Genomic DNA, 12,450 nt, shown 5'->3' on the forward strand with positions numbered 1-12,450 from the left:
TTTCTTCTTCTGACGATATCTTACTATTCCGAACATTTCAATTGAAAACGTTCCGAATTTTCCGGCCGTCAATATTAATGGATCCGCGGAGCGATGTACCATGAACATTAAATCNTTCGCATTTTTTGACGGCAAATCGTACCATTTGCATTCGTACACGCCGTATGCGATACTAGTGCTCTGAAAACAACGGTTTGTTTTGCACTACATGTGATATATTATTACTCTTTCGCTTTTTCGGCGTGCTTGTACCAAAATGTAATTCACTGTGGATGGAACGCGTTGCTCGACACTGACACAACTACGAAGTGATTACGACGCACTTGTTATTTTTGTAAACTTGCAAACATGTAATATAATATAGATACTATATAAACAAATATGCGTTTTTTGTAGGCGTATATGTGCACGTTCTTCAGAGCGAAAGGGTTAATGATATTTTTGCGGTACTGTAACATATATTACTTATTATCGCAGTGTATTTTATTGTTATTATTTTACCTCTTCCGAAAGTCTTTCGGCTGAATAGCAATAAATCCACAAATGCATTAACACGAGAAGAACGTAAAACGAAAGGAAACATTTTTTGCTAAGAGGCACCTCCAAGTGTTCCGTTATTATCTGAAAAATGTAATGCGCTTTTATAATATATTGTATTAAGGTATATATACATAATATTGTTACAACAATGCATAATTATTTACCGTAAAAACTCGAAACGTTTGAAAGCACAGTTGAAATGTAAGTGACAGCATGTGCACGAACAACATTGCACTGAAGGAGCTGTCAAGTGCCTTCGCGTTCCTTGATCATTTTTGCATGTAGTAATATTTAGATGTTATACAATTATTATCACTAATTACTTTAATATAAAATACTATCAAAATTTTATTACTTTTTTGTAATGTGTATATTTTATTGGTTTTATTTTGTTTGCTTGTTAAATCTAAAGATTGCACGATCTATCCACAAATCTAATGTTACTAGTACTTATACATATTTTACACACTGTTTGAGATGTACTTTGACGTACCTGATGATATGCTCGTGGCGAATAATAACCGCGCTTAACTTTTTTCTAAATCTTGAAGACGACATGGATTTGTCGACCACTTCGTCAATCAGATTATGCAATGTTGTTCGTAAATTTATCAGCTGCGAACAGACGTGCAGCACGAGCGTTGAGACGAAGCTGTCGACGGCGCAGATGATGTAGACCGTGTACGTACCACCACAAAGTTGAAGAAAAAAGGTGATCTCGTAATTCGGACTCTTGTAAACGTTGTAGGGATACGGGAATTCATAGACGGGAGGTCGTTGGGGCTGGTGAAAGAATTGATAGAACTTGGTGAGATTGAATACTATGTAAAACCCGACCGTTCCAACTCCAAAAAAGTAACATCGATATGACAAACTTCTACTACATCTTGCGAGCTTCAACATCGTATAGCGTTCCCAGTTGCTTGAAGTAATCCAATCGGTCATGACCGATGTTACCAGCATTTGAAGTGCTTGTAGATGAATCACAGTTTTTAGAAACACAATGTAACAATATATAATTAATATCAAAACGAGAATGACAGGTGATACTAAATATTAAAAATAATTGTCCCGATAATGGAACACATACATAGACACTGTTACACATTTAGTAAAGCCATGTCAATAATAAATATAATAACTAGTACACATTTAAACAGTTTTTAAAATATGTTTAGAAGTATGTGTTTTTTAAGCTTCTAAATATAAAATTAGAAATATAATTGGTTATAAATACTACTCTAATAATCATCCGGTGATTGATACTTGTGCAGTTATTCGAACACTTATTTTAGCAAAGAGGTTACAGACTTGAAGAAGACAATATACGGTAGAAATTTTAATTTCAATTTTTTATATATAATTTAGAAAAGTAATATTAAATTTATTATAAAAATTATTTAATTGAAAAAAGAGATTATTCTTTACTACGTTTGCTAATAACGTACTTTCACCGTGATACCACGTGAACACCAATTTTAACAGCGCTATCAAACTAAAATTCGCGGAGGCGAAGTACTCCACCATCAGGGCCACGTTACCCCAAGCGCGAATCATATTTGTTACTTGCGGCACGAACACATAGAAGCTCAAGATACATGTGATGATTATACATCTCACGCTGGGACGGCGAAATCCACTCACGGAAACATGTGGATCGGGCCATAAGCCTAAGAATCGCAAACACTGGCGACTGAGTGCGAACTCGTAATTCAGATCTAAAACAATTCAATCGTAATGGAAATATTAGTTGGTTTCTTTGCGCAAAGTAAATGTACACCTTGTGCGGCACAATAGAAAATACACATTGTTTCCTTTTTTGCAGTATAACAAGTTTTCACGATCTTTTTTTACACAGGAAATGAAAAAAAAAAATTGCATTGGAAATCAAAGGACTTTAATTTGTATATTTCGAACAATTCTGAACCCTAAAAAAATCTTACCAACTCATATACTAGAGAAGAAAATTTTGTTCTAGCTTTTCGAAGTTGTATATAATAAACTACTTCAAACTTTATTCTCTACGTGTTTCTAAACTGTCTAGTAATAATAAAATACTTTTGTATTTTTGCAACTATAATAATTCAGAAAGCTTTCCCATCATGTAGAAAAAACAATTGTCTTAGGTAGATATAAAGTGTTTTTAAAAAATAAAAAACTATAGTGTGTGAACAACAAAATCGCGGTTTAATATTTTTGACAGCGTTTAAATCGCTAAACAAATCGGTAAAAATTACAATCACGTTTTGTGTCATTTTATAATGAAACATTAACAATACCGATAGTTTTTTGTTGTATATTGCGATGTTTTGTATTGTGTTTCGAGACTTAGATATACTACCTTTGTTAACATTCATTGAGGTTCGCGAAGCGAAAATTGTCGTCGGACTGAGATACTTACCATGACACCACCCCAAACCCACCGAGATTGCGCGCGTGCTCCGTACGTAATAGATTTTCCTACCAGTGGTCAGTTTTTTTAAACCGTCTCAGAGAACAATGGACAGTCGTACGCGTAACACGACTAATAGCGCGCAGTCATTTGTATTGAATCGAATATTCTACGAACATAACATTAAACTTTTTCGACTATCAACGAGTTTGTTCGCTTGATCGGGATATCGTTGTGCTGTGCTTTGCATTGACCACTTAATTGGCGACTGTTTGGAAGGAATAATCGATTTTTATCTGTCATAAATATTCTCAACATTTACATTCAGTGACATCGTTAAGTTGAAGCAAATGAAGTGTGTGGATCGGTACGCAGAAATATATATGTTGTACAATAAGATTTATGTTACAATCAGTGCGTATATGTGCATTATTTAAACACATTACATATGAAACTGCAGTGAGGTATTGTGTTGTTCTTATATTACTTTCAATTAATCTTTCATTGCCAACAATGCCGATAAGTAACCCAATGATGTTTTCACTGTCTAAACACAGTAAAAGTTAAAAATAAATAAATAGTAATCAAATATACATATATATGTTTATGTATATATAACGATTAATATATGATAAAATAATATTAAGTAATATGATATCCAGTAGTATAATATGCAAATTTTTTGCAAACAATTAGATGCAAACTAAAAATATATGAGAATAATATATTTCTTCTTCTGACGATATCTTACTATTCCGAACATTTCAATTGAAAACGTTCCGAATTTTCCGGCCGTCAATATTAATGGATCCGCGGAGCGATATATCAGGAACATTAAATCCTTCGCGTTTTTTGACGGCAAATCGTACCATTTGCATTCGTACACGCCGTATGCGATACCAGTGCTCTGGAAACAACGGTTTGTCTCGCGATACATGTGATATATTATTACTCTTTCGCTCTTTCGGCGTGCTTGTAACAAAATGTAATTCACTGTGGTTGGAACGTGTCGCTCGACACTAACACAACTACGACCTAATTACGACGCACTTGTTGTTTTTGTAAACTTGCAAACATGTAATATAATATACATATTATAGAAACAAATATGCGTTTTTTGTAGGCGTATATGTGCACGTTCTTCAGAGCGAAAGGGTTAATGAAATTTTTGCGGTACTGTAACATATAGTAACTATTATCGCAGTGTATTTTATTGTTAATATTTTACCTCTTCCAAAAGTCGTTCGGCTGAATAGCAATAAATCCATAAAAGCATTAACACAAGGAGAACGTAAAACCAAAGGAAAATTAGTTTGCTAAGAGGCACCTCCAAGTGTTCCGTTATTATCTGAAAAATAAAATGCGTTTTTATAATATATTGTAGTAACGTATATTAACATAATATTGTTACAACAATGCATAATTATTTACCGTAAAACCTCGAAACGTTTGACAGCACAGTTGAAGATTAAGTGCCAGCACGTGCATGAACAACATCGCACTGAAGGAGCTGTCAAGTGCCTTCGCGTTCCTTGATTATTTGTGCACGTAGTAATATTTAGATGTTATACAATTATTATCATTAATTACTTAAATACAAAATATTATCGAAGTTTTATTTCTTTTTTGTAATGTGTATATTTTATTTGCGCTTGTAAAATCTAATGAATGCGCGATCTATCCACAAATCTAATAAAACTACTATACATATACATATTTTACACACTGTTTGAGATGTACTTTGACGTACTTGATGACATGCTTGTGGCGAATAATAATCGCGCTTAAATTTTTCCTAAATCTTGAAGACGACATAGATTTGTCGACCACTTCGTCAATCAGATTATGCAGTGTTGTTCGTAAATTTATCAGCTGCGAACAGACGTGCAGCAGGAGCGTTGAGACGAAGCTGTCGACGATGCAGATAATGAAGACCGTGTATGTACCACCACAAAGTTGAATAAAAAAGGTGATCTCGTAATTCGGACTCTTGTGAACGTTGAAGGGATACGGGAATGGATAGACGAAGGGTCGTTGAGGCTGGTGCATAAATCGATAAAACTTGGTGAGATGGAATAATATGTAAAACCCGATCGTTCCCGTTCCAAAAAAGTAACATCGATATGACAAACTTTTACTACATCTAGCGAGCTTCCACATCGTATATCGTTCCCAGTTGCTTGAAGTAATCCAATCGGTCATGACCGATGTTACCAGCATTTGAAGTGCTTGTAGATGAATCAAAGTTATTAGAAACACAATGCAACAATATGTAAGTAATATCAAAACGAAAGTGACAGGTTATGCTAAATATTACAAATAATTGTCCCGTTAATCGAACACGTACAGAAACACTGTTACACACTTACTAAAGCCATGTCAATAGTAAATATAATAACTATTACAGATTTAAATAGTTTTTAAAATATGTTTAGAAATATTTGTTTTATAAGCTTCTAAATATAAAATTAGAAATATAATTGGTTATAANTACTACTCTAATAATCATCCGGTGATTGATACTTGTGCAGTTATTCGAACACTTATTTTAGCAAAGAGATTGCAGACTTGAAGGAGACAATATACGGTAAAAATTTTAATTTCAATTTTTAAATATTATTTAAAAAATTGATATTAAATTTTTTATATATTATTTAATTGAAAAAAGAGATTACTCTTTACTACGTTTTTGCTAATAACGTACTTTCACCGTGATACCACGTGACCACCAATTTGCACAACGCTATCAAACTAAAATTTGCGGAGCCGATGTTCTCCACCATCAGGGCCACGTTACCCCAAGCGCGAATTATATTTGTTACTTGCGGCACGAACACATAGAAGCTTAAGATACATGTAATGATTATAAATCTCAAGCTGGGACAGCGAAGATCACTCACGGAAACATGTGGATCGGGCCATATGCCTAAGAATCGCAAACACTGGCGACTGTGTGCGAACGCGTAATTCAGATCTAAAAAAATTCAATCGTAATAGAAATATTAGTTGTTTTCTTTGCGCAAAGTAATTGTACACCTTGTGCGGCACAATAGAAAACACACGTTGTTTAATTTTTTGCAGTATAAAAAGTTTCCAAGATCTTTTTTTACACATGAATATAAAAAAAAAAGATTGCATTGGAAATGAAAGGACTTTAATTTGTATACTTCGAGCAACTCTGAACCCTAAAAAAATCTTAACAACTCTTATACTAGATAAGAAAAGTTTGTTCTGGCTTTTCGAAGTTGTATATAATAAACTACTTCAAACTTTATTCTTTACGTGTTTATAAACTGTGTAGTAACAATAAAATACTTTTGTATTTTTGCAACTATAATAATTCAGAGAGCTTTTCTATCATGTAGAAAAAACAATTGTCTCAGATATATATAAAGTGTTTTAAAAAATAAAAAACTATATTATTTGAACAACAAAATCGCGGTTTAATATTTTTGACAGCGTTTAAATCGCTTAAAAAATCGATAAAATATTACAATCACGTTCTGTGTCATTTTATAATAAAACATTAACAATACCAATAGTTTTTTGTTATATATTGCGATGGTTTGTGGTTTGAGACTTAGATATAGTACCTTTGTTAACATTCATTGAAGTTCGCGAAGCGAAAATTGTCGTCGGACTGACAATGAGATACTTACCATGACACCACCCCAATCTCACCGAGAGTGCGCGCGTGCTCCGTACGTAATAGATTTTCCTACCAGTTGTCAGTTTTTCTAAACCGTCTCAGAGAACAATAGACAGTCGTACGAGTAACACGACTAATCGCGCGCAGTCATTTGTACTGAATCGGATATTCCACGAACATAACATTAAACTTTTACAACTATCAGCGTGTTTGCTCGCTCTATCGGGATATCCGTCGTGCTGTGCTTCGCAGTGAACACTTAAGTGGTGGCTGTTTTGAAGGAATAATCGATTTTTATACGTCATAAAATTTATATTCCCAACATTTACATTCAGTGACATCGTTAAGTTGAAGCAAATGAAGTGTGTGGATCGTTACGCAGAAATATATACGTTGAACAATAAGATTTATGTTACAATCAGTGCGTATATGTACAATATTTAAACACATTACATATGAAACTGCAGTGTGGTATTGTTTTGTTCTCATATTACTTTCAATCAATCTTTCATTGCCAACAATGCCGATAAATAACCCATTGATGTTTTCACTGTCTAAACACAGTAAAAGTAAAAAGTAAATAAATAGTAATCAAATATACATATACAGGTTGTCTCATAATGACCGTATCACTGCTCGTAGGCAGGTAGAAGGGATTATTCTAAGTCGAAAAGTCCTGAACCATTTTTTTCTATTACATATGAGAAAGGAGTAGTTAGTGACTAAATTACGCCAATCAGCGCTGACCTTTTGCCGAACGCACGTCAGTGAATTACGCCGCCTGATATGCGTGAGCGCTTTGCGCGGCTCATTGACGTGCGCCCGGCTAAAGGTCAGCGCTGATTGGCGTAATTTAGTCAATAACTACTCCTTTCTCATATGTAATAGAAAAAAATGGTTCAGAACTTTTCGACTCAGAATAATCCCTTCTACTTGCCTACGAGCGGTGATACGGTCATTATGAGACATTCTGTATATATGTATGTACATATAACGATTAATATATGATAAAATAATATTAAGTAATATGATATGCAGTAGTATAATCCAGTTTTTGCAAAAAATTAGATGCAAACTAAAATAATATGAGAATAATATATTTCTTCTTCTGACGATATCTTACTATTCCGAACATTTCAATTGAAAACGTTCCGAATTTTCCGGCCGTCAATATTAATGGATCCGCGGAGCGATGTACCATGAACATTAAATCNTTCGCATTTTTTGACGGCAAATCGTACCATTTGCATTCGTACACGCCGTATGCGATACTAGTGCTCTGAAAACAACGGTTTGTTTTGCACTACATGTGATATATTATTACTCTTTCGCTTTTTCGGCGTGCTTGTACCAAAATGTAATTCACTGTGGATGGAACGCGTTGCTCGACACTGACACAACTACGAAGTGATTACGACGCACTTGTTATTTTTGTAAACTTGCAAACATGTAATATAATATAGATACTATATAAACAAATATGCGTTTTTTGTAGGCGTATATGTGCACGTTCTTCAGAGCGAAAGGGTTAATGATATTTTTGCGGTACTGTAACATATATTACTTATTATCGCAGTGTATTTTATTGTTATTATTTTACCTCTTCCGAAAGTCTTTCGGCTGAATAGCAATAAATCCACAAATGCATTAACACGAGAAGAACGTAAAACGAAAGGAAAATTATTTTGACAAGAGGCACCTCCAAGTGTTCCGTTATTATCTGAAAAATAAAATGCGCTTTTATAATACATTGTATTTACGTATATATACATAATATTGTTACAACAATGCATAATTATTTACCGTGAAAACTCGAAACGTTTGAAAGCACAGTTGAAAAGTAAGTGACAGCATGTGCACGAACAACACCGCACTATAACAGTTGTCAAGCGCCTTCGCGTTCCTTGAAAATTTTTTCATGTATGGTATTTACATGTTATGTAATTGTTATTCACACTTATAAAAGTATAGTAATTAAATATAAATATTGATAAATATTATCGCTTTAGTACAAATACTGTCGATTTTTTGTTACCTTTTGTTATACATGCTTGTTAAATCTATTAAAGGTGTTTCATTCTATTCACAGATCTGGTAAAACTATTATTTATACATATTTTACACATTGTTGCAGATGTACTTCGACGTACCTGATGACATGCTCGTGGCGAATAATAATCGCGCTTAAATTTTTCCTAAATCTTGAAGACGACATGGATTTGTCGACCTCTTCGTCAATCAGATTATGCAGTGTTGTTCGTAGATTTATCAGCTGCGAACACATGTGCAGCACAAGCGTTGAGACGAAGCTATCGACGGTACAGTTGATGAGGGCCGTGTATACACCGCCACAAATTTGAATAAAAAAGGTGATCTCGTAATTTGGACTTTTTTGTACGTTGTAGGGATACGGGAATGGATAGACGATGGGTCGTTGAGGTTGATGCATGAAACGATAGAACTTGATGAGATGGAAAACCCCGCCAAACGCGACCGTTCCCGTCCCGACAAAGTAACATCGAAATGACAAACTTCGACCGCATCTTGCGAGCTTCAACATCGTATATCGTTCCCAATTGCTCTTCGAGGTAATCCAATCGATCACCACCGACGTCACCAGCGTTCGAAGTGCTTGCGGATGAACCAAAGTTATTAATATAGAAAAGCGATATAATAATATAAATTAATACAGAAACGATGAATATTTTAAACTAAAGATAATTGTCTCAATAATCGGATATGTACATACAAACTGTTGGACATTTAGTAAAGAACAATGTCAATATTAAATATAACAACTATTAAAGATATTGATAGTTTTTAAAATATGTTTTGAAATATTTGGTTCTAAGCTTTTTCTTGTATAAAATGATAAATATAATTATTTATAATTATTTTTTTAATAATCTTTCGGCTATTAGTACTTGTGCGGTTAGTGGAACAATTGCTTTAGCAAAGAAATCCCAAATTGGAATGGGAAAATACACAATAGTAACTTTATTGTTTGTTTACTTTTACTTTTTTATAAAAAATAATATTAAAAATGTTTTTTCTTTAAAAGTTTCATATAAGTATTAATTTTAAAAAAGAAGAGATTATTCTTTACTACGATTATTGCTAATAACGTACTTTCACCGTGATACCAGGTGACCACCAATTTGCACAGCGCTATCAAACTAAAATTCGCGGAGGCGATGTGCTCCACCATCAGGGCCACGTTACCCCAAGCGCGAATTATATTTGTTAATTGCGGCACGATCACATAGAAGCTCAAGATACATGTGATGATTATAAATCTCAAACTGGGACAGCGAAGGTCACTCACGGAAACACGTGGATCGGGCCATATGCCTAATAATCGCAAACAGTGTCGACTGAGTGCGAACGCGTAATTCAGATCTAAAAAAATTCAATCATAATGGAAATATTAGTTGTTTTCCTCGCGCGAAGTAAATGTACACCTTGTGCGGCACGATAGAAAACACACGTTGTTTAATTCTCTGCAGTATGAAGAGTTTCCAGGATCTTTCTTTACACAGGAAATAAAAACAAACAGAGAGAGTGCATTGGCAACTTAAGCAACTTTCATTTGTACGAGCAACTCTGCAGATAAAAAAAAAAAACTTACAGTTTATCTACTAGAGAGGAAATTTTTTTTTAGCTTTTTGAAGTTGAATAGAAACTCCTGCAAACTTTCATACGAGTCTATAAACTGCCTGGGTACCAATTAAATGTTTCTATACTTTTGCAACTATAATAATTTGGAGAGCAACTTTCCGTCACGTAGCAGACAATTGTCTCAGTTAGATATAAAGTGTTTTGAAAAAATAAAAATTTATATTTGTAACAACAAAGTCGTGGTTTAATAGTTTCGACAGCGTTTAATTCTTTACAAAGAGTAAAGATTAATTTTACATTAAAATCGCGTTCACTTTATGATAAAATAGTTACAACACCGAAACCTTTTTGTTGTATATTGTTCTTTACTGTATTTTACTTTCGAGATTTAAACAAGCTACCTTTGTTGACATTCATTGAAGTTCGCGAAGCTAAAATTGTCGTGAATCGAAAATTGTCGTGATCGAACTGAGATACTTGCCACGCAAAAAACCCACCGAGTTTACGCGCGTGCTCAGTACGTGAAAGGTTTTTCCGCCATCTGTCACTTTTCCTAAACCGTATCAAAGAACAATAGACAGTCATACGAGTAACACGACTAATAGCGCGCAGTCATTTGTACTGAATCGGATATTATACGAACATAACATTAGAATTTTCCGACTATCAGCGGGTTTGCTCGCTTGATTGGGATATCGACGTGCTGTGCTTTGCAATGAATACTTAATTGGCGGCTGTTTGAATGAATAATCGATTTTTATCGGTCATAAAAATTATATTCTCAACATTTACAGTTAATAAGATTGTTAAGTCGAAGCAAATGAAGTGTATGGATCGTTATGAAGAAATACATACGTTGCACAACAATAAGATTTATGTTACAATCGGTGCGTATATGTACACTATTTAAACACATCACATATGAAAAAGAAGTGATTTATATTGTTTTAAGGTATTGTTTTTTTTATATTACCGTCAATCTTTTATTGCCAACAACGCCGATACGTAACCCAATGATGTTTTCACTGTCTAAACAATAAGAGTTAAAGATGAAAAATATTCACATTAATGTGCATAAAACTAATTGTTTGATAAAATACAAATATCTGTGTTTCTTGTAAAAAAAATACATTAAAATTAGAATAATAGAAGAACACGCGATAATTCTTTTCTTGGATATCTTACCATTCCGAACATCTCAATCGAAAATGTTCCGAATTTTCCGGCCGTCAATTTTAATGGATCCGCAGATCGATGCACAATGAGCATTAAATCTTTCGCGTCTTTCGGCGGTAAGTCGTACCACTTGCATTCGTGCATGCCGTACGCCATATTAGTGCTCTAAAAATGAATTTTTTATTTTTTGCGCGCACAACGTCCGCACATCATTCCGCACATCGTGTGCGTTTTTACCTCTTCCACGAGCTTTTCGGCGGAATAGCAATAAATATACAAGTTCGATAACACAAGAACGACGTAGAACGTGAGGAAACCTAGTCTGAAAATCGTGACGTCCAAATGTTCCGTTATCATCTGAAAAATAACACGCGTTGTATGATTTAACCGCGCATTTGTTATTATAGCACTTATTTTTCAATTTGAAATGTATTAAATTGAACAGCATGTAACAATATAGCGCTCATTTATTGATCATTTGTTAACTACTCGCCGTGTAAACTTGAAAGGTTTGAAAACACAGTTGGAAAGTTAGCGCCAGCATGTGCACGAGCAACACCTCGCTGTAGCAGTTGTCAATTAACTTTGCATTCCTTTCAATAAATAAACATTTACATGTATAATTGCAATATGTGTTTACATGGTATAATTTTTATATTTTCTTATTTTTTACCGATATCTCTTGATTTACTGACGATTTTTACGTGCAGTTATGAAGTAATTTTATTACGTGCACAAACGCAGTGAAATAATTTTTTCATTTTACATTTTACAGTACGAAGTGTTTTAAACGTCTAACAAACCTAATGAGATGTTCGTGGCGCATAACAATCGCAGCCAGACCTTTTTTGAATTTTGAAGAAGATGCGGATTGGTCGACCAGATCGTTCAGTTTTCTGCGTAGAATTTTCAGTTGTGCGCATATGTGAAGCACGAGTATCGAAACGAAGCTGTCGACGGTGCAGTTAATGAGAGCCGTGTACGCACCGCCTGAGAGCTGAATAAAAAAGGTGAGTTCGTAATTCGGACTCTTCTGAAAGTTGTAGGGATAAGGAAACCAATAGACGATAGGTCG

General features: G+C 34.2%; 2 protein-coding genes across 2 annotated transcripts in view; both read right to left on the minus strand.

Moving 5' to 3' along the window:
* The window catches only part of LOC109853459, an 11,117-nt gene extending 316 nt beyond the window's left edge, over positions 1 to 10,801 (minus strand). The window contains exons 1-18 of the mRNA XM_020425609.1: positions 10,601 to 10,801; positions 9,711 to 9,980; positions 8,732 to 9,212; positions 8,385 to 8,484; positions 8,182 to 8,301; positions 7,705 to 7,860; positions 7,097 to 7,135; positions 6,248 to 6,263; positions 5,637 to 5,906; positions 4,683 to 5,160; positions 4,364 to 4,463; positions 4,161 to 4,280; positions 2,882 to 2,936; positions 1,989 to 2,258; positions 1,034 to 1,511; positions 705 to 804; positions 502 to 621; positions 25 to 180 (exon numbers count right to left, since the gene is read on the minus strand). Coding sequence (XP_020281198.1) covers positions 25 to 180; positions 502 to 621; positions 705 to 804; positions 1,034 to 1,511; positions 1,989 to 2,258; positions 2,882 to 2,936; positions 4,161 to 4,280; positions 4,364 to 4,463; positions 4,683 to 5,160; positions 5,637 to 5,906; positions 6,248 to 6,263; positions 7,097 to 7,135; positions 7,705 to 7,860; positions 8,182 to 8,301; positions 8,385 to 8,484; positions 8,732 to 9,212; positions 9,711 to 9,980; positions 10,601 to 10,784 — 3,513 coding nt within the window. The 5' untranslated portion in view covers positions 10,785 to 10,801. The remainder of the gene's footprint in view (positions 1 to 24; positions 181 to 501; positions 622 to 704; positions 805 to 1,033; positions 1,512 to 1,988; positions 2,259 to 2,881; positions 2,937 to 4,160; positions 4,281 to 4,363; positions 4,464 to 4,682; positions 5,161 to 5,636; positions 5,907 to 6,247; positions 6,264 to 7,096; positions 7,136 to 7,704; positions 7,861 to 8,181; positions 8,302 to 8,384; positions 8,485 to 8,731; positions 9,213 to 9,710; positions 9,981 to 10,600) is intronic.
* Positions 10,232 to 12,450, minus strand: part of LOC109853460 (odorant receptor 13a-like) — a 3,615-nt gene continuing 1,396 nt past the window's right edge. Inside the window, exons 3-7 of the mRNA XM_020425611.1 lie at positions 12,179 to 12,450; positions 11,869 to 11,968; positions 11,613 to 11,732; positions 11,385 to 11,540; positions 10,232 to 11,228 (exon numbers count right to left, since the gene is read on the minus strand). Coding sequence (XP_020281200.1) covers positions 11,175 to 11,228; positions 11,385 to 11,540; positions 11,613 to 11,732; positions 11,869 to 11,968; positions 12,179 to 12,450 — 702 coding nt within the window. The 3' untranslated portion in view covers positions 10,232 to 11,174. The remainder of the gene's footprint in view (positions 11,229 to 11,384; positions 11,541 to 11,612; positions 11,733 to 11,868; positions 11,969 to 12,178) is intronic.

The sequence above is a fragment of the Pseudomyrmex gracilis genome, unplaced genomic scaffold, assembly GCF_002006095.1.
Source record: "Pseudomyrmex gracilis isolate BER0280 unplaced genomic scaffold, ASM200609v1 scaffold_48, whole genome shotgun sequence".
Lineage (NCBI taxonomy): Eukaryota > Metazoa > Arthropoda > Insecta > Hymenoptera > Formicidae > Pseudomyrmex > Pseudomyrmex gracilis.